Source organism: Myxocyprinus asiaticus, chromosome 27 (genome assembly GCF_019703515.2).
Source record: "Myxocyprinus asiaticus isolate MX2 ecotype Aquarium Trade chromosome 27, UBuf_Myxa_2, whole genome shotgun sequence".
NCBI lineage: Eukaryota > Metazoa > Chordata > Actinopteri > Cypriniformes > Catostomidae > Myxocyprinus > Myxocyprinus asiaticus.
The window spans coordinates 25,082,607-25,110,390 of record NC_059370.1 but is presented as its reverse complement, the minus strand read 5'-3'; the positions used below and the strand labels follow the sequence as shown (position 1 = coordinate 25,110,390).

Genomic DNA, 27,784 nt, shown 5'->3' with positions numbered 1-27,784 from the left:
TGGGAAAGACCAAAGAATAAAGTTATGATGTGCAGCAAAAGGTTGTTGAGCTTCACAAAATGGGAAGTGGCTATAAGAAAATAGCCAAAGCATTGAAAATGACATTTCCACCATCAGGGCAATAATTAACAAGTTCCAATCAACTGGAGATCTTAAAAATCAGCCTGGAAAAAAAGGTGTGTCTATATTTTTTTCACGCACAGTGAGGAGGATGGTTCAAGTGGCCAGAGAATCTCCAGAGATCACAGCTGGAGAACTGCAAAATTAATTGGGTCTTGCGGTCAGAAAGTCTAAAAACAAAAAAATCAGACATCATCGACATCACCACAAGTTGTTTGGGAGGGTTTCAAGAAAAAAAGCCTCTGCTCTCATCCAACAACAAATTCAAGCGTCTTCAGTTTGCCAGACACTACTGGAACTTCAAATGCTACCGGGTTCTATGGTCAGATGAAACAAACAAAAAATAAAAGAGCTTTTTGGCAGCAAACACAAGAGATGCGTTTGGTGCACACAGAGATGAAGTACCCAATGCCCACGGTTAAATGTGGTGCTGCATCTTGTATGTTGTGGGGCTGTTTTTCTGCCAGAGGTCCTGGGCATCTTGTTCGGATACATGGCATTATGGACTCTATCAAATACCAACAGATAAAAAATCAAAACCTGACTGCCTCTGCCAGAAAGCTTACAATGGGCCCTGGCTGGATCTTCCAGCAGGACAATGATCCAAAACAAACATCAAAATCAACACAAAAATGGTTCACTGACCTCAAAATCAAGGTTCTGTCATGGCCATCCCAGTCCCCTGACCTGAACCCCATAGAAAACCTGTGGGGTGAACTGAAGAGGAGAGTCCAACAACATGGACCTCTGAATTTGAAAGATCTGGAAAGATTCTGTATGGAGGAATGGTCTCAGATCCCTTGCCATGTGTTCTCCAACCTCATTAGGCATTATAGGAGAAGACTCCAAACTGTTATCTTGACAAAGGGAGGCTGCAAAAAGTATTGAATAACAGGGTGCCAATAATTATATCCAATACAATTTGAAGAAAAATATTTATTTAATAATGAAATATTTCCCCAGTTTCAATAGATTTACTTTAATTAAAGGTTAGATTTTTGTGATTTTTTTGGAATGAAAGATTTTTTTTTTCACAGCCTTCTTTGCTCATGTTTACCAAGGTTGCCAATATTTTTGGCCACCACTGTATGTGTCCAACTATGATGACGGTTTACCATGGTGGGGAAAAAATAAAAATAAAAAAATAGACGAGAAAAGTAACCTTCATTTAATTAGATCACAAAGTATAATTGTTATTTGCCGTTTACAGTGTTATAATACATTAAACAAAAACAGTGTGATGAGAAGTGCCAAATGTGTTAAGCTAGTATGAGTGACAGTTGGCCCAACTGATTTATTTGCAATGTAGGCTATATCATATTTTGTAGTAGACTGCTAGACATTTGCAATAACAGTGGAAAAAGCATTGAAAACTGATGGTTTATAAATCTATGCCAAAGGTCACCGCCGTCGAGAATGACGACAGTACAAGAGGATGCACCAGATCTCCGGCATTAGGACCTTGCGTTCCTCTACCTCACGAGAGAGGAGGGCGTATGCCGGTGTACGGGCAGAGAGTCATATAAGCTGACATTCGAGAACAACTCAACGAGTGTGCTGGAAGTGGTCAGAGCGATGCGAGGGCAAGGCTGAATCTGAGTCTGCGAGAAACCGATAGGAAATCCGCGAAACTCAACTCATTTAGTCGAGAAGTAAAGGCTAGCGTTCTTCTACAAGCGTTTGAAGGAAGCAGCCGAAAAATCATGTCGGTGCTGGCGCTGCAAGAGTACGAATTCGAGAGGCAATTCAATGAAGAAGAAGCCATTCGATGGATGCAAGAGAACTGGTACAGTAGCTCTGTTGCATGATAAACGATAGGCTGAACCATGATGTGAGATAATCACAGCCGTAAACCAGGGCACGATTTAAAGCCGTTGCGTCATCAGTAAGGACGATATCACAGTGAACGGTCTTGCTGTGCAGTGATTGAATAGCGTGTTAAACATTTTAACCACGCATTAGCGGAAAGCTGTTTGCAAATCCCCAGGGGACTCTTGAAAGGCACTGGCTGCCGTAGACAGGTACCATCCAGACCCCTGTTTCAGCATGGCGTACTATTGAAGATCTCAAATGATCTGAGCATAATGAGTGAGGTTATATTTGAAATATCGCTGCTCTCTAATCAGATTCAAAGCCTGTTTAAGGTGATGCTTTGCTTTATGTGCCCTCCATGGCCTTCATCATTTAGGATGTTGTTCATATCACATACAGATAAGATATTAAGAATAAGATAACAAGTACGCCGCTTTTCTCTCTCCCCCCCCTCTCTCTCTGTTGTTGTTGTTGTTGTTGTTGTTTTGTTGTTGTTTTTTTTTTAATAGGCTAAATTAACAGGTAATGTCGTCAGTCTCAAATAGGTGGTTACTTTGTCTTGAGTAGATAGCCTGGTGCCTAGCATAGCCCACTTAAATCTATGGCGTTAAACGTGAAAGCTTTAGACTGCATAGCGGCTGACCAATGGGAGGCAGTTTAGGATGTCTGCTGACAGACATCTGACCAATCCTGTTTCAGCATCACTGTCCCGACTTCTCTGTGTTGCTTGCGTCACATTTATCATCTCGCATCGCGCGTTATAGAAGGGAGACCACGAGCAGCACCTATTGTGAAATTACCATATGGTTAAGATTTAATCTTCTTTGTAGCAAAAAAGCTTTATCCTGTCTTATTCTGCTGATTTATAATGCAATGTGCTGGGGAAAAAAAGGGGGAATTTAAAGAAATAGTTCACCCAAAAATGAAAACTTTCTCATCATTAACTCATCATTATGCCGTCTCAGATGTGTATGAATTACTTTCTTCAGCAGAACACAAATTAAGATTTTTAGAAGAGTATCTCCACTCTGTTGGTCCAAACAATGCAAGTGAATGGTGGCCAGAACTTTGACGCCCCAAAAAGCACATAAATGCAGCATATAAGCAATCCATATGACTCCAATGGTTTAATCCATGTCTTCAGAAAGGATATGATAGGTGTGGGTGAGAAACAGATCAATATTTAAGTCCTTTTTTACTATAAATTTGCCTCTCTGCCCAGTAGGTGAAGATATCCACAAAGAATGTGAGTCGCCTAAAAAAAAAAAAAAAAAGAAAAAAAAAAAGAAGAAAGTGAAAGTGTAGATTTACAGTAAAAAAAAAAAAAAAGAAAAAAAAAGACTTAAATATTGATCTGTTCATATCGCTTCTGAAGATGTGGATTTAACCACTGGAGTCATATGGATTACTTCTGCTGCCTTTAAGTCTTTTTGGGAGCTTTAAGTTCTGGTCACCATTCACTTGCAATGAATGGACCGACAAAGTCTAAAAATCCTTGTTTGTGTTCTGCAGAACAAAATCATACATATCTGGGATGGCATGAGTGTGAGTAAATGAGAGAATTTTCATTTTTGGGTGGATTATACCTTGCTGTTTGTCAGTGTCACTCATTCCAACACCAAGATGCACAATTAAAACATGATTAAACACAAACACATTGGCATTTGACATTTTAGAGAAAACTAGACAACACATTTAATCATGCAACATAAATCATTCAAATCAACTCAACAAAGGCTCATAAACTCATATTTCCCTCCAGGTATTTAGTTAATAAGCAACCACCACAAGTTCCACAGTTTCATAGTTCTGAATATTAGTCACATTAACTCTTTGTAAGATAACTGACATAGCTGTACTGTTACTGAGCCTTAACACAAAGCGTTCAAACACCATGCATTAGTAGATCATCAAGCAGAATTGCCAAGATAAATGGTAATAAATCACCCAATCCTTGCCTCTAGACATAGCACTATAATAAAGGCTCTTCTGTAATTAAATTCTTATAGTCAAATTAATTCCATTTCACGGTACAGTTCTATAGAGCTTTTTACAAAACAGATCAAAGCAGCTGCCCAAGGATCAGTATCTTAAAAACACCCAGTAAACAACTGAGGTTGAGTGAAGCCATAAAAATCTTACTATTACAAATGATGTTTGGCATTGCAACACAGGTGTGGTCGAGAGGTAGGATAATGATTGTTCATGACAGAGAAGAGATAGATCAAGGCAGATGCAAGGATGTAGGGACTCAGTTTGAGTTAATTGTGGTTAGTTCCAATTCAGTGGTGTACTTTGTGCTAATAGCAAAAGCAACAGAATCCTCATCGCACACATTTGTTGTAATTTACTTTGTGAGATGTTGCCAAAGGTAATTTAGCTGAGAGAGTGGATGAACAAAGGGGTTACCAATAAGTAATTAGTATGCCAATTAACTGTAATGTCACTCAGCGCTTTGTAAGACTGTTGATCAGATGGTTAATTCACATTGTGCAATTGCTACTTTTGCATTTGAGGAAAAATGCATACATCTATAAAGAGTAACATCTTTAAATGCAGTCTTCAGAAATCCTCCCTTGTTCTGATCAAAAGCTGCAGTGAGCCACACATCTATGCTTTGTAAGGATGGATATTTTAAATATCCTATGTTCTGCCCTGTGATAAACAACTGGAACAACAAGATCTGTACACACTTCTTCCTGCGAATATCAGGGAAACAGAATGCCAGCATTGATAAATAATTCCTGCATTATTTATGCTAGGCAAACACAGACAGGTGCTTCAACACTGACCACAGACATTGGACATTTGAACCATTCCTATTTGGTGAAGAAATGGTCTAGAAGTATATAAAGAGATTGACATAAGTTGCATTTTTCAAATTTTTTTTTTTTTTTTTTTGGTATCCTGGGCATAGTTATCAGTTGAATGTTTGAAGCCACCTATGAGCAGACTTGGGGAGTAATGGATTACTTGTAATGACGTTAGATAATCAGGATACAAAAATTAGGTAACTGTAATCCGTTACATTTACATAAAAAAAAAAGGGATTGCTGTCAGGATTACAAGTTTTAATTTTTGACAAATGAAATAGTGCATTTTCCTGACATAAAGTGATACAGACAGCTGTTTGTTTAGAGTGAGAGATGGTTTAGATGCACGTTCGTACACAGCTGTGATGGCCATGGGAGAAAATGTATTATTTGCTCTTTAAAAGAGAAAAGTGAACAACATTAATGTTCAGTGGAATTTATGCCTTGCAGCTATGTAGACGCTCTCATTATCCAATGACCTGAGAATCTGAAGGTAATAAGAGCCACACAGAAATCACATTAGCTAGGTTAGCTAAAATTTGTTAATATTAAAATGCATTAAAATAAGTTAGCCTTGTGCTCAAAGAAATCCGTAACCCTCATCATTCGGCGGGAGCAGGAATAGCTGCCAATACTGACACGATTTGTGCAATCATTGCTGGTACGGCATAGAAATCACCTGGTTTACATGGTTGCAAATGCGAACTTTTGTTCTGTTCCGTATTGAAGCTGAAAAAATGGCCCCTCCCCCAGGTGAACGGTACTTAAACCTTCATTTAAGAAAAACAAGTTTTGAATACAACAACAATACAAAAATGAACTGAAAAAATACCCCTGGAAAACCTGCTAAGACTTTCATTCCTTTTTCACCTCTGATGATTTTGCATCCCTGATCATTAACAAATCCATATTGTACACATAAATACCAAATTAATTAAAATGTGTTTTAAGTTCTTAAGAAAGAAAGTGAAGTGAAGAATGTATCTGACTTTGATAAATTGTTGTTTAAAACAGTTCAAATGTCTGGGTGAGGTAGACATTCTGGCAAATGTAACATGTTCAACACTTATAGTAATTAGGAATAAGTAATTGAAAAGACACACTAAAAGTTTAAATCTGTTTTGATCTATTCTTTATAACTAGATTTTGTTTTCTTTTTGGAATCAAAACTTTTTTTCCCCTTTAAAATCCTCCTTAAACATAAACAGAGAAATCAGCCATGAACTGTTAGCTGTGATACTTGACTTTGGATCATGAGCAAGCAGAGGAAAGACACTCTTCAGCATTAATTATGACAATAATAACGATGATGATGATAACGTGTTATCTACCTATTGAATACAGTCTGAAGTTGATGAATAGTGCAAATTCCCCATACACACTAACTGCAATGCATGGTAGAATTACACTTCGCAATGTTTTTGAATCGGAGGTTTATCCTGTCAGATTTAGGGGCCATTTACACAACAATATTTTCAACTAAAAACATTTTATGCATTTTGGGGCCTCAAAATGCAAACTTCTGAAAACGGGTTACAAAGTGCACGTTTTTGAAAATTATGCCGCTATCATCTCAGTGTAAACATACAAAAACGATGACGTCACGCGCACACGTATTACGTGTTCAGTCTATAGGCATGCACGCGAGTACTTCAAAACAACGCGCGAGACATTCAAAACTACAATGGCGGACTACAGGACTGTGTTTGTGCTGCTCAAGATTATAAGTTTATTGATGCTTCTCCAGCAAAGTGTAGATTTACTGATTCACTTCTACGACCAGCGATCGCCATCTTCATTGTTTGTATTCACCGCTTTGTGGAAGAATGCTTATGTGCACAGGCGCGTAGTGTGTCTTTACAAAGTGACATCGCCAACTACTGGCCCGGCATGCATAATACAGTGGTTTTGGTTGTTTCCGCGGATCCGTGTGAACGGGGACCGTTGTTGTCTGTACGCGAAACTTTTCAAAAACGCAAAGGAAAAACTTTTTCGTTTTTAGTACATTGTTGTCGTGTAAATGTACCCTTAGTTTAATGTTAACCAAGACATAATTCAGTGCATCTGTTCGTATTATATTTGCTTTATGGGAAATGTTATTTTTCTGTAGCAGACAGAGAACTCGCCTGATTTCTTTAAAAATACTTGTGGGGGCCTGGGTAGCTCAGCGAGTATTGATGCTGACTACCACCCCTGGAGTCGCAAGTTCAAATCCAGGGTGTGCTGAGTGACTTCAGCCAGGTCTCCTAAGCAACCAAATTGGCGCGGCTGCTAGGGAGGGTAGTCATATGTGGTAACTTCCTCATGGTCATGATTAGTGGTTCTCACTCTCAATGGGGTGCGTGGTAAGTTGTGCGTGGATCGCGGAGAGTAGCATGAGCCTCCACATGCGGAGTCTCCGTGGTGTCATGTACAACGAGCCACGTGATAAGATGCACGGATTGATGGTCTCAGAAGCGGAGGCAACTGAGACTTGTCCTTCGACACCCGGATTGAGGCGAGTAACTGTGCCACCACGAGGACCTACTAAGTAGTGGGAATTGGGCATTCCAAACTGGGAGAAAAGGGGATAAAATAAAATAAAAAATACTGAGTTGTTCTACATTAACAGCTATTTTCTGTTTTCTTGGTAGGGTGCGGTGTACATGTTTCTTTTCCTTAGATATAATAACAGCTACAACAGTACTCATAATATTACTCAAACATGTTCTGTTTGCATTCAAGGCATAATTTAAAGTTTTATAGATCACAGTGATTTTATCTTGACTTTATTTACATATGTGCCCTTGTGGTAATCCGAAAGTAACAAAAAATCATCTGCAGTCTGTAGGCTTGGTATCGATGCCTCATTCATGCATCGATAATCAGAAAATGTTCCTGATGATTATGATATATCGCCATTTTTTTCAGATATAAATAGGTGCTAGTTGTTGCTATATATATCGGTATCTGCGTCTATGTTTTCCGATATGCGCAGATATTAAAACTTTTTTCAGAACATACAATGCAGAAAACAATGCTTGGGTGATTTAGAATTGGTGTCATAACGTAGTTTGTCTAGCAGAGCGCACTCTGACTCCATTGTTTACAGAGCTGAGCTGACGTTGGTTCTGTGGACAGGGCAGAGTTAAGCGGTGCAGAGTTAAGAGGTGTCTTCTCGGTAAATGTAATATTTAAAAGCCTGGTTTTCCACCAGATTACGGTGTAACACCGCTGCCATGAGTTATTGTTTGTGACTGTTTTGTTATACATTAACAGTAAAATATTGCTGATGATGTTTTGATAAGCAAGAAAACTGTACTTTAGTACAATTTAGAGGTACTTGTACTTTACTTGGAGTATTACCATGGCATTTTCTATTACTTTATACTTCCACTCCACTACATTTCAGAGGGAAATATTGTACTTTTTCCAATGTTGACAATGTATAATAATAATGTTAAATATTCTTTAATAAAAATATTTAAGAAAGCAGCCTTCTGAGTACCTTTTTATAGTCATATCGGTGCACAATCCACATAGAAAAGGTCTGTTTTCATTCCAGCTTAAACATTAACTCTATCAGCCACCATATCAGTAATTGGTAAACTAAAATCAGTATCGGTCTCAAAAATCCCACATCGGTCTGGCTCTGCTTCTCAACACAACTTTTGTAAAGTGTGAGTGTAACTTAAAGAGGGTCACACACAGGACGTGTCTAGTGGATGACATGGCACTTCCTTAAATTAGAAACAATTCTTTTCTATGAAGGTACGCATACCGCCGCCGCCGCTCGGCATCTGTCGACAGCACCCAGTTACAACCGGAGGCTGCTCAAAATTCTTCAGCGCCACATTCAGTTTTCCATTAAATTTGACCCAAATCATTATCAAAGGACATAGGATGGATAATATATTGAGTTTATGAACTTTTCATGTAGCCTACACAATGTATTTTTAGTTACAAATATGTCTTTTTGTGGTTTGACTGCTTGAATAAAACCTATTCAAAGCGATACAGAGAAATTGTCATTTCGCATCTACACCAGTTTCAAACACTAACCTGCAAACTCATTAATGGCACTTTGTTCATTCTTGAAGAAGTACAAAAAACCTTTGTATCTTGTGTGTATGGTAAATAGATTCACAACTTTGGACTGCCACCTGCACCGCATCGATGCCTTGTCCTACCCACAACGCAGCACTTCTCGTCCGGTGTACGACTGGGCTTTATTATTTATTATTAAGTACTAGGGGTGTAACAATACACTAAGCTCACGATTCGGTACGGTTCACGATACACAGTTCATGGTTCGATACTTTAAATATTTTGAAAAAAAAAAGAATACTGAAATGAAAACAATGCATTTATTTCCTGAAACATCAACAATGTTCAACAAACAGCATTCTTTCCTATTTGTACATTTTGCAATCAAAACTGCAGTAACGGGAATATTAAGTAATGACAGCTTAATAAATGCTAGACATAAATGATCTTTATGTAAAAATAAACAATCTTCAAACAGTTTCTTTTGGATAAATTAACACTAACAGTAGTGAAAGTTTAAATTTCCTTCTCTGTAAATTACAAATAGAATTGGGCTGTCATTGAAAAATAAACTAGCTTTAGTATGAAATTAGAATTAGGAAATTTGCACCCTAAACTTCTTAGTAGAACTACTAAAGTAACAATTAAACTAAACTTTAAAAGGTAAAACGTAAACAAATAGTCTTGAAACAAATTAGGCAGAATCCGTCATTGCCGACCACAGAAAATGGCCTTGTGTCCTTTGCCATAAAAACGCCTATGCATCTGGTTATTTCTTGCGCTCTTGCACATGAATGTGACAACGGGGCTGTAAAACTACTTTGCAAAGATGTCTGGCATTTGATCACTCCCTTTGTCATATGCTGCTCACGGAGTTTATCGTTGTGGTGATGTTGTACGTGCAGCATCATATTGGACATATTGGAAGATGTGTACTTTATAGTTCTTTTACAGTATTTACATGCCATTCTTGTTTTATCTGTAATCTTTTGGTCGAGCAGTTGTGTAACAGGAAAACCATAATGTTGTCATACATCTGACTTAATAGGATGGGGCATCCTCTATTTCCCGTCAGTTTCACCCGCACTCATTATTCAACACCTTTCTGGCAGCAGCTGCTGCTATGCTATGACTCTGTTCACGTCACCACGTGACGTAGGCGTAGGACTTTGCGCGTCATGCGTATAGGAGAGAACAGACAAAAAAAAAAAAAAAAAATTGAAAAAACTGTCCGGTCTCCATGACACATATCATCGTTTTTTGAACTGCGATACATTGCGATACACAATATATTGTTACACCCCTGTTAAGTAGAGTAAATGTTATATCACCCCTTTTTGGTCTCCTAAAGCCATTACGCCAGACTACATTAAACTGGCCAACTTGTGAATTGGAATGCACACAAATTAGGCTTTTAATATAAATGTTGGCTAATGTTAATACATCGATGCCTCAAAAACGTATCAAGAAAACAACGTGCCGATCAATTATCAATATTTAAAGATGCTCTAAAGATGACATTAAATCTTAGATATACTAACTACATCAACATACATCTGTACCTGTGCTCAAGATGCTAGAGTAAAATTAGTTATATACAAATATTAGTATATGCTATGTTATACCTGCTTTATAATACAGATGCTGGGACAACCACTCATTGTCTGAATAAGACTTTCACTGTGGGTCACTAAAAACATTCCAGATGAACTGGAGAACATTATTTTTTGGTAGGCAAAATAATTTTAGCAAAGATCTTTTTTTTAGCAAAGATCAGTGAGAAAGAGTTGCCATAGCCTGTGCTGTGTGCCATGTTTGCTGTCGATCAGGGTTGACTACAGAGAATTAGCCTGAGGTTGTGTAGGTAGCTGCAGGTCATTCTCTAATCTGGGTGTATTTTTAACCTCTATCCTCACACTGGTGCACTGCCCAAAATGTTCTTTAATGAGCTGTATCTCATAGTAAGATAGTCTGTCTCTCAAAATAAGAGACAATCAGACATACTCTGGATAAGCAGGGCTGCATAAAAGTGGACTGAATCCTGCACAGATTGCCAGGTTTACATAATAGGTGAACACTACCTTTAATGCATAAACCTTAAGCTGGAGACTTTCCTGGCACAATCAGAATGATGCCTGGTTGCAAGAAATATTACTGAATATAATCTTACAAGTGCATGCAGTCACTGTACTACACTGCAGTCTCTGAAAAATACTGCCACTGCCCTTGAGGAATAATCTTTATGAATGAGATTTGCTCTAACTGCATTCATCAGTTAACACTCAAGTCCAAAAATTCTTTGACAGAACTTAAAGCCTTTGCCAACCACCACAGCTGAAAGCACATAAGGAATTAGCCTATACAAATGCAGTTCAAAATTTGACCTCTAAAAGAGCAGTCACCTTGTTTCTATTTTCATTAAGAGTAACCCCAAAGAAGAGATTGTATTTGATGTTTGGAGAGGGAAGTAGAGAAAGAACAGATACCTCTGGCTAAAGCCCTTTTCACCATGTCACAAATTGTAACATCAGCCACGAGTTTGCTCAGCTTTAGCCCCGCTCAGATCTTAAACACAACAGCAATTAGAAGTGCTTGCCAGATAATTACTCGCAACAAAACGAAGCAGTATTTCAATATAACACTACACTCGGGTAAATTCATGAAACAGCTAAATGGAAAATAATACATGTAAATAATACATAGCATAAATTTAGTACTTTAATTTAAAACGTGACAATTTGCAGGGCTACGGACTGCGACTAAATGGTCGCATTTTGTGACCGTTTTCCGAGCCGGTGAGACAAAGTTTTGTTACAGGTCGCACTGGTGCAACTACAATGTTGGCCAACTCTCCCTCTTCCTCTTTCTCTCTCTTCGTTTATGTGCTGCCATTTTCTATTAAGCAATATCAAATGGCAAACGCATCAAATGCGGAATGAAAGAGCGCTATCCGCTACCCGGACCAATTATCAGCACGGCTCAATGGACAGAGCAGCGTGATCACAGAACTTGTGCGTTCACTTTCGGATTATTACAGCGTTGTAAGAACCAGTGAGAAGAACAGTGCGAGCATGGAAAAGTTGCGTTTACTCGCAGAAACGGTCTCGAGCTCTCAACGCACAGCACTGATCATTATAGCGCTGCCTGCGAGAACCAGTGAAGCTCGGCGTGGAAAACAATTGAATTTGTCGTTTTAGTCGTTTTAGGGTTTGTTGACATTACATCATCATGGCTATGAGTTTGTAAAATTGGCTATAACTTTACACAGAAAAGGTTACTTGTGGTAACTTCACTTTACTTGAATGTAAAATGAAAGTAAATCACCTGAATTTGCGATCCAAATTTCACACTATGCGACTAAAATGTCTGTAATTAGTCACTGGCTGGTAAACGTTCAGATTTCACTCACCAGTAATTGTGTATTATAGTGGGGAAGTACAGTAGTTCAGCACAGTGTTGAGAGTAAAATTTTGGTTGCGCGTGTCCAAAGACAAGATCCACACAATCCATTTTTCACTGAATAATGTCTCTTTTATACCTTTTCTGTTCTTTACAGTCAGTTGTTGATAAAAATAAAAATGTAATTCTAATCACGCATATCACAGATGAGGTAAAGCCATTTGAGTTCTCTCTCGTTAATATGTGCTTATTTACAGACACTTTTTAAAGAAATGCCTGTTTTCTTAAAGAGACAGTACTGTTTTTTGCACATATTTAATAAATCCATGTAAATATTTGTAAATAGTACAAATTATGCATGTAAACAATAAACAAGTGACAAAATATATGCAATATAATATCATATTTATTGCTAGAATACTTGGATTTGTTCATTTTTAAAAAGGTTAAATAAGACTAAAGTGGTGAAAAACTAATAAAATATAATTATAAAATGTATATTTTTGTAATGTACCTAGTTAGAAGGTCCCCAGTATAATTAACAGCATTATCTGGGAGAGAATTTCGTTCATATGCAAGCAAAATGGACATTATATAACTGCAATATACCCATTAGCGCCCGACCGATATTGTTTTTCCATATCGGTCGGGCTCTAATACCCATATGAATTGATATCGAATCAGAATCGAAAATTTCTGAATCGAATTGTGAAAACTGTACCAATACCCAGCCGTATTAACCAAGATTCATAAATTCTGTAAAATTATGTTATTCGTTGTCAGTTCATGACAATAACTAATGCAATAACTAATGTTAAGGAATAGAACCTTATTGTGAAGTGTTACCATTAGTTTTAAGGATAGAAATCACAAAAAATTATTCTAATTAAACAGTATTTTGAACTAGATGTCTAAAATTAACTAAAACCACTGCTTGAGAAAACACAATTGGTGTATTTTGACATCTTTTACTCCTTATAGTTAAAATATGATAAGGCCATGTGGCAACTAGCCTCTGTTTATCTTTAATTTAATTTAAAGTAAAATAAAATAGAGGGAATGAGATATGCAAGGGGTAGTTCACCCAAAAATGAAAACGTCCTGGTTACTTTCATAACCTCCATTCCCTGATGGAGGGAATGAGACGTTGTGTCATTGTAGTGACACTAGGGGTCACTCTTGGGAGCCCCAAACACCTCTGATCTTTGAAAAAGGCCAATGGGAATTGGTGAGTGGAATTTGCATGCCACTCCCCCGGACATACGGGTATAAAAGGAGCTGGTATGCAACCACTCATTCAGGTTTTGTGCTGAAGAGACAAAGTCCCGGTCATATCAGCGGGTAGTTCAGTATTGTGGCAGGAGGGACACAACGTCTCGTTCCCTCCATCAGGGAACGGAGGTTACGAAAGTAACCAGGACGTTCCCTATCTGTCACTCACTCGACAGTGTGTCGATGTAGTGACACTAGGGTTCCCTATACGAAACAATAAGCTGAACTGTGTTATGTGGACTGGCGGTGCGAGATGGGCAGACTGCTGTGTGCCTCGTAGCCAGCGCACCAGGCCATCATATAACCTCCCCCAACACTCTTATGAGCGTCGAACGGTCCTTCGGGAACGAGTCGACTGCCTAAAAAATAGGGACAGGCTAGCCCAGTTGTGGCCTCTTTTCCTCTTTTCTCCCCAAAAAGAGTGGAATTTGTTTACCGACTGGGGCCATAAGTGTCTACGTTGGGGGGGTGTCAATCCTAAGGGGGAGACACCGCAGAGACCACACCCTGCCCAGAGAGGGGGAGGGGGGTATTTTGAGTGGAAATATGTCACATGGCCTTACCGAGTCTTGTCGGAAGTATGTCATGTGGAGAAGTCCCATGGTAGGTCCTACCCGTGAGGGGAGGAATCCTACAAACATGGTGACTGGGGAACAATTAACCACTGCCCAAGGAAGATGCAGTTTACCAACAGGGAAACAATTTAGCGACAGATATACATCACATGGGGCCACCTATGTGGAACCAGCACATGTGGAGCATCTACCCCAGTACAGGGCTTAGTTAGCACATGTACTGGGCCGGCGGCGAGTTTCTCCGCAAACTCATCTGCCACAAGGCTAAGGAGGAAAGTCATCCAGAGATCACCACTTTGTGGGATTCAACAGCGCACGTCTTCACCTCAAAGGAGGGAAAGGCGCTATGCGCAAGTGGTACACCCGGCCAGCTGTCCCGGAACTTTCCTGTTCGTACCTGACAAAACACGGGACGAAACCGCCTCAACCCGGAGATTGTAGAACCTCGCAAAGGTGTTGGGTGTTGCCCAGCCCGCTGCTCTGCAGATGTCTGCTAGAGAGGCACCATTGGTCAGGGTCCAGGAGGCCGCCACACTCCTGGTAGAATGGGCTTGTAGCCCCACGGGGGGCAGCACATGCTGGGTGTGATATGTCGTCATGATGGCGTCAATGACCCAATGTATGATCCTCTGTTTGGAGACAGCTCCTCCTTTCCGCTGTCCACCAAAGCAGACAAAGAGCTGCTCGGAGTTTCTAAAGCTCTGCGTGCGATCCAAATAGATGCATAAAGCGCATCTAAGCGGACACAGCAACGCCAAGGCTGAGTCTGCCTCCTCCTGGGGCAGCGCTTGCAGGTTCACCACCTGATCCCTAAATGGGGTCGTGGGAACCTTGGGCACATAGCCCGTTCAGGGTCTCAGAATCACGTGAGAGCAGCCAGGACCGAACTCCAGGCATGTTTCGCTGACAGAGAACGCCTGCAGGTCCCCTACCCTCTTGATGGAAGTGAGCGCAGTCAGAAGGGCAGTCTTCAGAGAGAGTGCATTTAGCTCGGCTGACTCCAACGGCTAAAAGGGAGCTCCCCGTATTCCCTGAAGGACTACAGAGAGATCCCATGAGGGAATGAGGCACGATCTGGGGGGGTTCAACCTCCTAGTGCCTCTCAGGAACCTGATGATCAAGGCGTGCTTCCCCAAATGCTTACCATCCACTGCATTGTGATGTGCCGAAATGCCGGCTACATACACCTTCAAGGTGGAGGGGGACAGCTACCCCTCCAACCTCTCCTGCAGGAAGGAAAGCACCGATCCGACTGCGCATCTCTGGGGGTCTTCGCATAGGGAAGAACACCACTTAGCGAACAGATGCCACTTCAAGGCATATAGGTGCCTCATAGAGGGAGCCCTAGCCTGAGTGATTGTGTCTACCACCGCGGGTGGTAGGCCACTTAGGTCTTCCACGTTCCATCCAGGGGCCAGACATGGAGGTTCCAGAAGTCTGGTCGCGGGTGCCAGATGGTGCCCCGTCCCTGAGAAAGAAGGTCCTTCCTCAGGGGAATTCACCGGGGGGGGGGCTGTCGTGAGGAGCGTGAGGTCCGAGAACCATGTCTGGGTGGGCCAGTAAGGTGATACCAGAACGAGCAGCTCCTCATCCTCCCTCACCTTGCACAGGGTCTGTGCAAGTAGGCTCACTGGGGGGAATGCATATTTGCGTAGTCCTGGGGGCCAGCTGTGTGCCAGCACGTCTATACCGAGGGGTGCCTCGGTCAGGGCGTACCAAAGTGGGCAGTGGGAGGATTCCCGGGAAGCAAACAGGTCTACCTGTGCTCGACCGAATCGACTCCAAATCAGCTGGACCACCTGGGGGTGGAGTCTCCACTCTCCCCTGAGCGTAACCTGTCATGAAAGTGAGACCGCTACGGTGTTGCGGTCGCCCGGGATGTGAGTGGCTCGCAGCGACTTGAGGTGCCGCTGACTCCAGAGGAGGAGACGGCGGGCGAGTTGTGACATGCAACGCGAGCGTAAGCCTTCTTGGCGGTTGATGTATGCCACCGTTGCCGTGTTGTCTGTCCGAACCAACACATGCTTGCCCTGGATCAACAGCCGAAGCCTCCGCAGGGCGAGCAGTACTGCCAACATCTCGAGGCAGTTGATGTGCCAACGTAGCCGTGGGCCAGTCCAGGAGCCGGCGGCTGTGTGCCCATTGCATACGGCGCCCCAGCCCATCTTTGAGGCATCCGTCGTAACCACGATGCGCCTGGAGACCTGCTCTAGAGGAACCCCTGCCCGTGGAAATGCTAGGTCGTTTCAAGGGCTGAAGAGGCGGCGACAGATTGGCATGACAACCACGCAATGTGTCCCGTGGCGCCATGCCCATCTCGGGACTCGAGTCTGAAGCCAGTGCTGAAGCAGTCTCATATGCATCAACCCAAGCGGTGTGGCCACCGCTGAGGATGCCATATGCCCCAGGAGCCTCTGACAGAGTTTCAGTGGAACTGCTGTCTTCCGCCTAAACAGAAATATCTTCAGTAGCAATATAATAGGTGTGGGTGTGAAACAGATCAATATTTAAGTCCTTTTATACTCAATCTCCAATTTAACTTTCACTTTCAGAAGTTTTTGGAGCTACAAAGGTCTGATCACCATTCACTTGCATTGTGAGGACATATAGAGCTCAACTATTCTTCTTAAAATCTTTGTTTATGTTCTGCTGAAGAAAGAAAGTCATACACATCTGGGATAGCATGAGGGTGAGTAAATGATGAGAGAATTTTCATTTTTGGGTGAACTATGCCTTTAATGGTTATAAACGTGCAATCAGCACTGTTCCAAAAATGGACTGAGTTTGCATGTCCGCATGTAAAGCTTTTGCAGTGGGAGAAAATCTTTGCTGGCTGATATTTTGTGCTTGTAAAAGTGAGTTCTATCATCCTGCGCTTTTCCAACATTGTGCTGCGTTTGGTTAAAAATCACTGGATCTAGCAGAATAGATTCTGCTACCGTCATTAGTCTAAAACTGCCATTAGGCTGCAGATTCAGTTTATTTAGCTGCTCTAAATTACATTGGAAGCACTTCTAGTGCAAACAGCTTTGGCCAGATGTGATCCCTTGCAGGTAGCTTCATTAGTCTTTGTCCGCTACAGGTCTTGATGCACTCAGCTGGAAAAAAGTGAGCATAGACAAAAACAAAGATGAAGAAGTCAAGGACTTGATGGTCTTGCAATTCATAGACCCACTTAGTCGGAGCTGATAACGCAGGACCAAAAAAATATTTGTTGTTCAGGATACTTCCATCTCACAACCTTTTTTGGATCATTTTGGCATAATTACACGCAAGCTCTGCATTTTTGACATGGTAACAAGGCAGAACAGGCTGATGTGAATCTTCTCTCGCATCTCGATTGGATTGTCAGCACTGGAGACAGGACTTTACTGCATTTGTGCGCCATATGATTAAACCATGGCCTCACTGGAGCTCTCAGCCTCACAGATTGAGATGTCCTCTATTACACTAATTCACTCTTCTTGCAAGATATTTGAAGTCCTCCCAAAAACCTGTCTGTTGACATGGAGCTACTTAAAAGAGGGACATATCATTTTGTCCTTCACTGCAGTACATCTCAGTGTCACATCTGTCTTTAAAATTAATAACCTTGCTGGTTTTGTTCAAATTTAGCAATCTTTTTTTTTTTTTTTTTTTTTTTGCATCTAACATTTGGTTCTGGTAGAATACATGCTGACATGCAAATGCAGATGCTTGTAATGGATGACTATTAGCAACATCTTGTCATCTGTTTCTCAAGCTTCCTGTTAGCTAGCACAGTGAAGAAATATCTCGGTTAGAGTGAGCATGAGCAATATCAGACCCTGTTTTTAACTTAAAGCAACCAGCAACATGAGTTCAGTCTTCAAATAACACTGATAAATCGGTCCCATAAAAATGTGCATTCTGCTGCAGCCGTCCTTTGTACACAAAGAACAATGCAATGACATGTCAAGGTTGGAGGGGGCTGTATGCATAGAATGGATTGTTCTGAGCAGAGTGAGGTCAGTGCTTCTCAATTCCAGTGGGCGGGAAAATAAAATGATGCTCAGCATGCCTTCCCAACATACGACCTTCTATTCTTCAAACAATGCTTGTAGATGTCATGCGTAACAAAACAATGTCTCTCGCATGTAGAAGAACTGGACCAACCTGAACAGATTGCTAAATATAAATGCAGACACCCAGAACTGCTTATTATTTGTTTTTGACTTTAACTATTTATGCAATGAACTGACTAGAGGAATCATCTCTTGCTTTATTGGTGTCAAATGGGGTGATCAGAACCTCTGGAGCTCCTTGTCCACCTATTTCACTGTAGCTCTCGGAAACAAAAGTCACACACATCATCCAGGAGATGACATTGGATGAAAGAGACATGCCCCATTGGCTAACAATTTGGGAAAATTTTGCCATCATAATTAATAAAACCTTATTGGTTTTAGTGTTGTTAGTACCCTTGAATATAAATCATTTTTGTGTCATTTTGTCTGAGTTTAATATACATATAAATTTATATATACACAAACATTTACAGATTTCAGATCATTGTATCACAGTGAACCAGAGGGTAATTTGTTTCTTTCAGCTGAGATAAGTCAGTTATCTCAACTTTCGAAATAAGGTGCAGATGGAGAGTTAAGGAAACAAATGTATTGCAAATCACATTTAGGCAGATCAAAATGTCCTCAAAATTGAATTAGATTGCACTGTGTATAATTCCAGCTACCAGAGTGCAATACAGCACTGCCAGAAATGATGAGGTCCTAAAAGCAACACAAGCTGTCAAAATAAGCCCAATAAGCTGTTTGTGATGAAAAGCTCCAACAACAGTTTTATTTCATTTCATTTTGGCAACAGAGAAGTCATGAGTATAGGCTTAAGGAAATACAATAACATATTTCTGTCATGTTTGATGCATTTGGAAAGCAGCACTTGAAGCAGTGAAACATGCGGAGCCAAATAGATTACATTCTGAGGTCAGGATTTAATGTGATATGAATAAAGGAAACATCACAACCTATTTGTTTTTCACAGAGCAAATAGTATCCTAGACCAATATGCAAATGTATTTAGACTAGGATTGTGAGCTCAATAGCTACAGTTTCTGAGACACCCCCACTTGGAAAGAATCCTAATTTTGCCCACACATCATAACGGAAATATATTACAGTCAGAATAGTCACTGGTCCAGTAAGAGGGTGTGTGTCTTACCATATGCAAAGTCTGGTAATTTGACTATGCAACACAGGCATGCGTGTTGTCGTACAAAGCAAAAGCATGCCAATACTTGGTTATTATAGTTGGGTACAGTCTGACATATGGACGTTTCAATGAGAGCAAATAAATAAGTTGTATTTAGCATTAGAAATGAGAGCTATTTCTTTATAATGTGAGAATTTCTAATTTGCTTTCTCCACCACTTGACTCAATAGAGAAATAATATCTTAGGATTATAGCTTCAAACTGGATTTTAAAGGAATATTTCAGGTTCAATACAAGTTAAGCTCAATTGACAGCATTTGTGGCATAATGTTGATTACCACAAAAATGTATTTCTACTCGTCCCTCCTTTTCTATAAAAAAAAAAGCAAAAATCAAGGTTACAGTGAAGCACTTACAATGGAATTGAATGGGGGGGTTAAAAGCAGAAATGTGAAGCTTTATTTTTTATTTTTCTATTATTTGAGCTGTAAAGTTGTTTAAATTGTAATTTTCACAGTCGTTTTAGGATTTTAGGTTTTGTTGACATTAAATCATCATGGCAACACAGATGTAAAATTGACTATAACTTTACACTGAAAAGGTTAAGTGATTTTATTACACTAAAAACATGTTAACATGCATATTGTTTATGTCTTGTGGCTATACTTTTGAAGCAGTAAGTATTTTAACATGGCTCCATTCACTTCCATTGAAAGTGCCTCACTGTAACTTCGATTTTTGCTTTTTTTTTTTTTTTAAAGAAAAAGGGGGACAAGTTTAAATACATTTTTGTGGTAATCAATATTATGCCACAAATGCTGTCGATTGAGCTTAACTTGTATTGAACCCGGAATATTCCTTTTAATAATTTATATTAAATAATAATTCAGAATGAGTGAAATATGTTGTGAGCAGATGGTCAGGTTGTTGCAGAAACAAGTTTTTCCTTTGACCATACAAGTTTATTATTATTTATTTATTTATTTATTATTATTATTTTTTTTGTCATCTCCCTCCTTACAGGAAGAAGTCATTCCTCTTCTCTGCACTCTACGCTGCCTGCATACTGGGTGGGCGGCATGTAATGAAACAAAGGGAGAAGTTTGAGTTGAGGAGACCTTTGGTACTGTGGTCTTTAACACTTGCAGTCTTCAGGTAAATAATACTGGGTCTTGCATGCAAATTTGTGTTTTACCAAAGAAATGCTCTCCCAACAAAACTGTAGGAATGCAACTTCCCATTTGCCTGAAGCTCCTGTCAATGCTGGACTAAAACTTACATTTGCTTAAATTTAACACATTGCTTTGGGAGGATAGAAATAGAAATATAAAATATGTAAATTACTCCAATACAGACTAGATAACCTGGGAAGTAGGTAAACAAGCAGTGATGTTGTAACACCACAGGCAATACAAACACTCACTTCATGATGCATCAATTCTTATGTCATAATGCGGCAAATGCAACCCAGTCAATAACAACGTAAGATAAAAGCGAAGTATTGGAGGCCTACTTCCCTTATGTTCTCAAATTTTGCTAACAGATTGTAGTTTAAAAGATTGAATCCTATCACTAATTTGAGCATTCCAGTCAGAATTACATTACATGGCACATTATAATACAACAATGCTGTATTAGTTAAGTGAATACTGTGTAGTAGGGTGTATTCATAAACTGTTTCATGTTTTAGCAGATTAATGGTGTGCCTTGTAGGAAGAAAAACAAGCCACTTCCTCATTCTTTTCATAAAGACCTGCATACTGTATATGGTACAAAAGAGGCCTGCAAATATGATTCTGTGTTGATTTTGCACCTCACTATTTCATCTAACTCATGTTAAATCATTTCACCATGTTACCCATTTTTTTATGTAAAGGGATCAGCTCTACAGTGACTGTAGAAAAGAGAAGACACAGATTGTTACCTCATTTCCAGGTTTTTCATATGATCCAGTCATTAGAAATTAGTGTTGTAGAAACTTATAAACAGGAACCTGATCTTCAATTAAGTGGGTCCACCTACACAATGAAATAAACTGTCAATGAATAATGTAATAAACCGTCAACCAGTTATTAAAATAAAGCCTTGTTATTCGTATTGCTTATTAGTACTGTTATGTTTTGCAGAAACCCTAATAGTGCCAATAAGCCCTAAATTACAGACTATTTCAAAAGCTCATTGTATCTGATTCAGTTCTTGTGTTCTGTTGTACTTCCTTCCATTAGTATATTTGGTGCCGTCAGAACTGGAGGCTATATGATGTACATCTTGATGACCAAAGGCCTAAAGCAGTCAGTCTGTGATCAGAGCTTCTACAACGGACCAGTCAGCAAGTTCTGGGCCTACGCTTTTGTTCTCAGCAAGGCACCTGAACTAGGTGAGAACATTTATTTCAGTTTCATGGGTTAGGATTTCTTTAAGCTGTGTGTGTGTACAACACATGCAACACTGGAGGGTGTATCCTACTTAACCTACTGTATAAGTCTCTGTTGAGTTTCAATATCACTAAACACTTATATTTAAATCACACAAAATCACACTGGTGTAAAAGAGTGGAATGTCATTTAATGAACAATTATATTTTTTCATGAATGTTGCATTTTTATAAACCAAAACTGGATACTGTTTAATCCTCAGGCTATATTTAAAGGGATAGTTCACCCAAAAAATGTAAATTCTCATCATTTACTCACCCTTATGCCATCCCAGATGTGTATGACTTTCTTTCTTCAGCAGAACACAAACAAATATTTTTAGAAAAGTATCTCAGCTCTGTAGGTCCTTACAATGCAAGTGAATGGCTATCAGACTTTTGTAGCTCCAAAAATCACATAAAGGAAACATAAAAGTAATCCATATGACTCCAGTGTTTAAATCCATATATTCTGAAGCAATATAATAGGTGTGGGTGAGAAACAGAACAATATTTAAGTCCTTTTTTACTCTAAATCTCCACTTTAACTTTCAGATGTGAAAGTGAAACTAAACAGGCACCACATGTGACTTTCAGATGTAAAAGTGAAAGCAGAGATTTAGAATAACAGGACTTTGATCTGTTTCTCACGCACACCTATTATATTGCTTCTGAAGACATGGATTTAGCCACTGGATTCTTATGGATTATATCCATGTTTCCTTTATGATTTTTGGAGCTACAGAGGTCTGGTCACCATTCATATGCATTGTATAGACCTACAGAGCAGAGATATTCTTCTAAAAATCTTTGTTTGTGTTCTACTGAAAAAAGAAGTTCATGCACATCTGGAATGGCATGAGGGTGAGTAAATAGAATTTTCATTTTTGGGTGAACTATCCCTTTAAGGTAATGCAGTTAGACTACATTCTCACAATGATGGACTGCTGCTGATCTTGCAACATCAACATATTTGCAGGTGCAGCCACTGTATCTTATTAAAAACAAGAGTAAGGACAAGGACGGAAGAATAAAGTTGAAGACTATGAATTTAATACATTCAGCTGCTCCAGTCTAGTCAGCCACAGTGACAAAGCGCTACTGAGAAACCTATTTAGTGTCCATCTGCATGAATATAATTGGTTGTGAAAGAGTAACAGAACTCATTGTTAATGTGAACCTTGCAGCATAACCCAGAGTCTGGAGATCTGGGATAGTGGTTCTATTTTCCACCTGCCTGGGCCTATTGTGGTTCCCATGCCCTGGCAGTTGGTGGGTTACCAGCCCCTTTGTCGAGAAAAAAAAAAGGCAGCATTGAGACAATGTCAGGATCCTAGAATCACGTCAAGCGTGATGACTCATGATGCTCTGTCAGTGATATACAGCAGGGGACACACCAACACACATAGACCTTTGACCAGCCGAAAACCCACACTTAGCTATGTCATACTAACGTATGAAAAACTTAGGGTGAACATAAATGCAGAAATATCTTAACTCAAAACTATACAGATTCAAGTAAACAAGTGCTACTCATTTAAATACAAATACAACTTAGTAAAGGCTAACTCTGACACGCTATACTCTGTAATATCTTCATTTTGCAACTGAAATAGCCAGGAATACCTGACTCAAATAAAGGTAAAATGTGTGATTTTTATTTTAATAATTTTTTTTACCACTAGCATCACCATACAGAATTTCTAAAATAATGACAGGCTTAGCAAACATTCCAACACACTCTCATGGTGAAATCATCAGGATTCGTACAACTTTTCTAAATTTGGCTAATTCGTATGATATTGTGTGACTGCATTCGTTTAAACTCCTACGCTTTCACTACAGCCAATGACATCGCTGGACATCATTTCCATATAATACGTAACAATTACTTGCTTCTATCACACAAAAAATTTTCCTATCATGTTCACACACTCTACTGATTGGTTAAGTTTAGATAAGGGGTTTGGGTTAGGGCATAATATTAATAAGTATGTCCTTAACGCTTCGTGTGCGGAACTTGCGCTTACTTCCGCATTAGACATCCGGGAACTTGCATGTGATGAAGTTGTACAAGTTTATGCGATCAACATTGTGCAAGACCATACAAATAGCCAACTCATAAATTATGTAAGAATTTTCATGAGATCGGGTTGAACATTCACCCCGTCTGCCAATGTAATCACAGGTCGTTCCATCCCAAACTTGTGCTATTGATTGCCATGCCATTGCTATGTCAGTTTTGCTATGTCGAAAGCACCACAGTGTTTACAGTTTTTGTGGAAATCAACTGGGACAGGAGAATGTTTTCTAACATTAAAAATTTTACACAGCTTAATGACTTAGTGACGTGCAGGGACTAATAACAAAATGTTTTTCATTTTGGTTCGTTCTGAGCAATAACTGTATTTTTTCGTTCCGTTTCATAAGTTCCACAGCCTCCTTTCCAAATGGTAACCAGTTAGAATAATGTTTTTTTGTTTTTGTTTGTTTGTTTGTTTGTTTTTTGTTTTTAAGACAATACTCTGTGCTAAGGGGTGGGTGAAATACCAATTGCAGTGTTGCCAGATCTTGCAAGAAAAACAAGCAACCTGTTCTGGAAAAAACAAGCTCAAAATAAATCAATTGCTCACCAAACTAAGCAAAAGTAAGCAATTCAATTTTTTTTTGTGTGTGTGGTGGATTTATCAGCATAGAAATAATAATAAGAATACAGTTAATTAACAGTTAAGTATCATTTTATTTACAGATCTGCTTCTCAGTCAAAATCCAGCAGCATCAAATCTGTATTAATGCATCATATCTAACAATAATTCAGTGAAGACTTGGAAACAACTGAGAAATGTAATTTTTTACCTCTAATAATATTTTCCTTGTATCTGGATTAGCTGTGCCTGTATATGTAGTAATTATACATAGTTGTTAAAAAGGTCTTCATTCAGAGAATGCAACATCCACATTGGGCAGTTAGTCAAAGAAATGTGTGATGCAGCAGTTTCCTTCAGGATCAAAGCACACGTTAAATTTTTTCAGGCAACATGAAGTGGTGTAGATCAAAAATTTACTGTGATAAACCCTTTGGCCTTTGGTTTCATGTAAAAATTATCGGAACGAAATTAACCATTTATAACCTGTTACCAGCATTTCAAAATCACTTTGTTCCTGTTTTCGGTTACGTTCTGCAAAAAAAAAATTTCATTTTTGGTTTTTATTCCCTGAACCGTTTTTTTGCCCCTGGTGACATGAAACAAAAGTTGTCTTATTGTATCATTTTTAATTGACCACTCTATTTGTATGTACTTCTACTTGACAAAACCTGTTTACAAAGTTTGATAAAGTCTTTTTACAATATAAACTTATGTTTTGTCTACTGAACACATAGATAAACTTTGTCCTGGCTAGATATTCTTTGGAAATGTACATTTTAACAACTTAATCTCTACACCTCTCAATATCAATAGCCTTACACCATCAGCATGTTAAAAAAACAAGTAGTGAGGTAGTTTACGAGAAAAGATAAGTAAATCAGCGACCAGGGATCAGATTTACATAAGATTCATAATGCTTAACTACCAATTTCTTCCTATTTTCTAACACACACACAAAAAAAGAAAGGTTAAGAATATATTGTATTCCTGACAAAAAGACTTCTAAAGATTGTTCTTAACTTTTTTCTTAAACCGTAACCATTTATAGCTAGATACCTTCATATTAACTACATATAATTTATCTTAAGATCTTTTTTTTTTTTCTTTCTTTTCCTGAATCGGTTTGTGAACAGTTTAAAAAAACACACACAAAAAAAACACCTAGTTTGAGGTGTTAAATTTACCATCAGTAACCAAGTTTCTTTTTTTAAATAACCACAATCTTTCTCAAATACATTCTTCACTCTCTCAATCCTCCAACTACATCTCCCTCTGATCTTGTATCTTGTATTTATACTTTCAGGAGACACACTATTCATTGTGTTGCGCAAGCAGAAGCTGATCTTCCTGCACTGGTATCATCATATCACAGTGTTGCTCTATTCCTGGTACTCCTACAAGGACATGGTGGCCGGTGGGGGCTGGTTCATGACCATGAACTACCTGGTGCATGCCGTCATGTATTCATACTATGCTCTTAGGGCTGCTGGTTTCAAAATCTCCCGCAAGTTTGCCATGTTCATCACTCTGACGCAGATCACTCAAATGGTGATGGGTTGCGTGGTCAACTACCTGGTGTATTCGTGGATGCAGCAAGGCCAAGAGTGCCCATCACATGTGCAGAACATTGTGTGGTCATCCCTCATGTACCTCAGCTACTTTGTGCTCTTCTGTCAGTTCTTCTTCGAAGCCTACGTCAACAAGACCAAATCCATTGTAGCCAAGAAAAGCCAATAAATCAAGCAAAAGTAAAAAAAATGGGGGGAAAAACTTTAAAGTGGACCAATGAATGGATAGTGGATGGATGAAAGGGTAAGTGAAGGAGCTATTAGGGCTTACGGACTTGCGGAGGAAAGGAACGATCAAAGCTTGTGTACTACTAATGTATAGAGGTAAACCTCCCCAACACTAGGGGAGCACTGTTGAGCTGCACTGAGAAATCATTATGATAATGATATCAGTTGAAGATAAAATGAAGAAAAAATATATGTCTTTATGTAATGTTTATGTGCCCAGTACAATTCTCTGTATTAAAAAAAAAATGTACAGTTAAAAAAGGGAGTAAAATAAATTGAAATGGAAGTTAGGAGAAAAGGACAAAATGGACTGAAGGACATTTGAAGAAGAAAAAAACAGAAAATTAATTTTAAATTCAGAGGAAATTATATGGATAGAGTTAATATGCGTGTGGTTATGTCTAAAAAATTGTCTAAACATTCATTTTATTGTTCCATTTTTATTTTTTATTGATTAGATACTAGTTTGTGTATGGTTTGTTTTGTACGAAAGCCATGTCAATGGATGGCTGGTAAATGTTGAGCTAAAAATGCCACAGTGTGTTCTATGTTTGGCATCGCAGCACCAAAATTTTCTCAGGTCTTAGAGTTTTCCATTTGATGTGCATATCATTATGACAAAAAAATTGAAACGAAAACAAAAGCAAAGTAGTCATGGTAGTTAAAAAGGCCTGAAATGTTAATGCCATTGAAACACTCAAACACTTGCAACCACAAAACATGTGTACAAATATCTAAAAATCCAAGAAAGAAAAAAGGCCATTGAGACGACATTCGGGCCAAAGGATCATCAGAACACCCAGAGCCCATGTGAAGTATGAATCATCGAACATCTCTGACCTCTGAAAGGCCTTCTTCCCATGGCTCCAAGTAATTATCATCATCATCATTTATTCCAAAGACCAATGCTGTAGAGTCTAGCCAAACTAGCCCTGTCACAAAGACCATGAATTCAAGCATATTTACACAAAATGCAAAACGTGACATCTATATTCACTGTAACAAATCTGAAAAGTGTCCATTGTGCTCTTGTGCATTTGCAATGTGTACATGTAAAGCATCTATAGACAATTTTAACAAAGAGCCAAGAGTGCTAAAATAATAATGTGTCTGCATTTTTTATTTATTGTTGCATATACTGATATTTATCTCACAATTAGCATGTTTACATGTGCAATTATAATCTACAGAGGGTTTTGCATAGTCGAGCTACAGCCCTCATCTGTCGGTCCAAGCACACACAATGCGTAATTGAATATTTGAAGGAAGGACGGCAGCAGAGAAAGTGTTGTATACACATTGTGCATCTTTCTAAGCATGCGCACAATGGCAAAGCCAATTGTGGTCTGATTAAGTTTGTACACATGCTGGACAACGGCAAGCTACAATAGCACTACATTGGTCTGTAAGTCTGACTTCGCAAAGATTTGACTGGTACAATTTTAGTCTGACTACAGCATTTTAAAACATGACATTTTTAAAAGAATTATTGTTTTAGTACGACTGAAATGTGACTTTTAGTGTGCATGTAAACGTACTGAGTATGAGGTCATTTATTCTTATTTACCCTGACAGGAGCTTGTGATACACTTTCTGCCACGTATTTTGCTCATGACTATTCTGAACGAGGCTACTACTCTTGCTATGAACAGACTGAGCAGCATGCCAGATGGGAGCACTACTGCCTCAGCAACAATGAAATAAGACATAAGTTCACACTGTA

The 27,784-nt window shown here is 39.1% G+C and overlaps 1 protein-coding gene across 1 annotated transcript; it reads left to right on the top strand.

The window, feature by feature from the left end:
* The first annotated feature begins 1,589 nt into the window (after window positions 1-1,589).
* Window positions 1,590-26,485, top strand: elovl6 (ELOVL fatty acid elongase 6). The gene is made up of 4 exons (XM_051658161.1): window positions 1,590-1,906; window positions 20,228-20,359; window positions 21,430-21,581; window positions 25,569-26,485. Exons 1-4 carry the CDS (start codon window positions 1,824-1,826, stop codon window positions 26,000-26,002), a joined length of 801 nt encoding a protein of 266 aa, XP_051514121.1. The 5' UTR covers window positions 1,590-1,823; the 3' UTR covers window positions 26,003-26,485.
* Window positions 26,486-27,784: the final 1,299 nt, after the last annotated feature.

Bases quoted from the DNA above. Each gene is read 5' to 3' on its own strand.
- elovl6 (XM_051658161.1), top strand. From the start codon at position 1,824: ATGTCGGTGCTGGCGCTGCAAGAGTACGAATTCGAGAGGCAATTCAAT. The intron at 1,907-20,227 runs GTACAGTAGCTC...CCCTCCTTACAG, and splicing joins CGATGGATGCAAGAGAACTG to GAAGAAGTCATTCCTCTTCT. The intron at 20,360-21,429 runs GTAAATAATACT...TCCTTCCATTAG, and splicing joins TTAACACTTGCAGTCTTCAG to TATATTTGGTGCCGTCAGAA.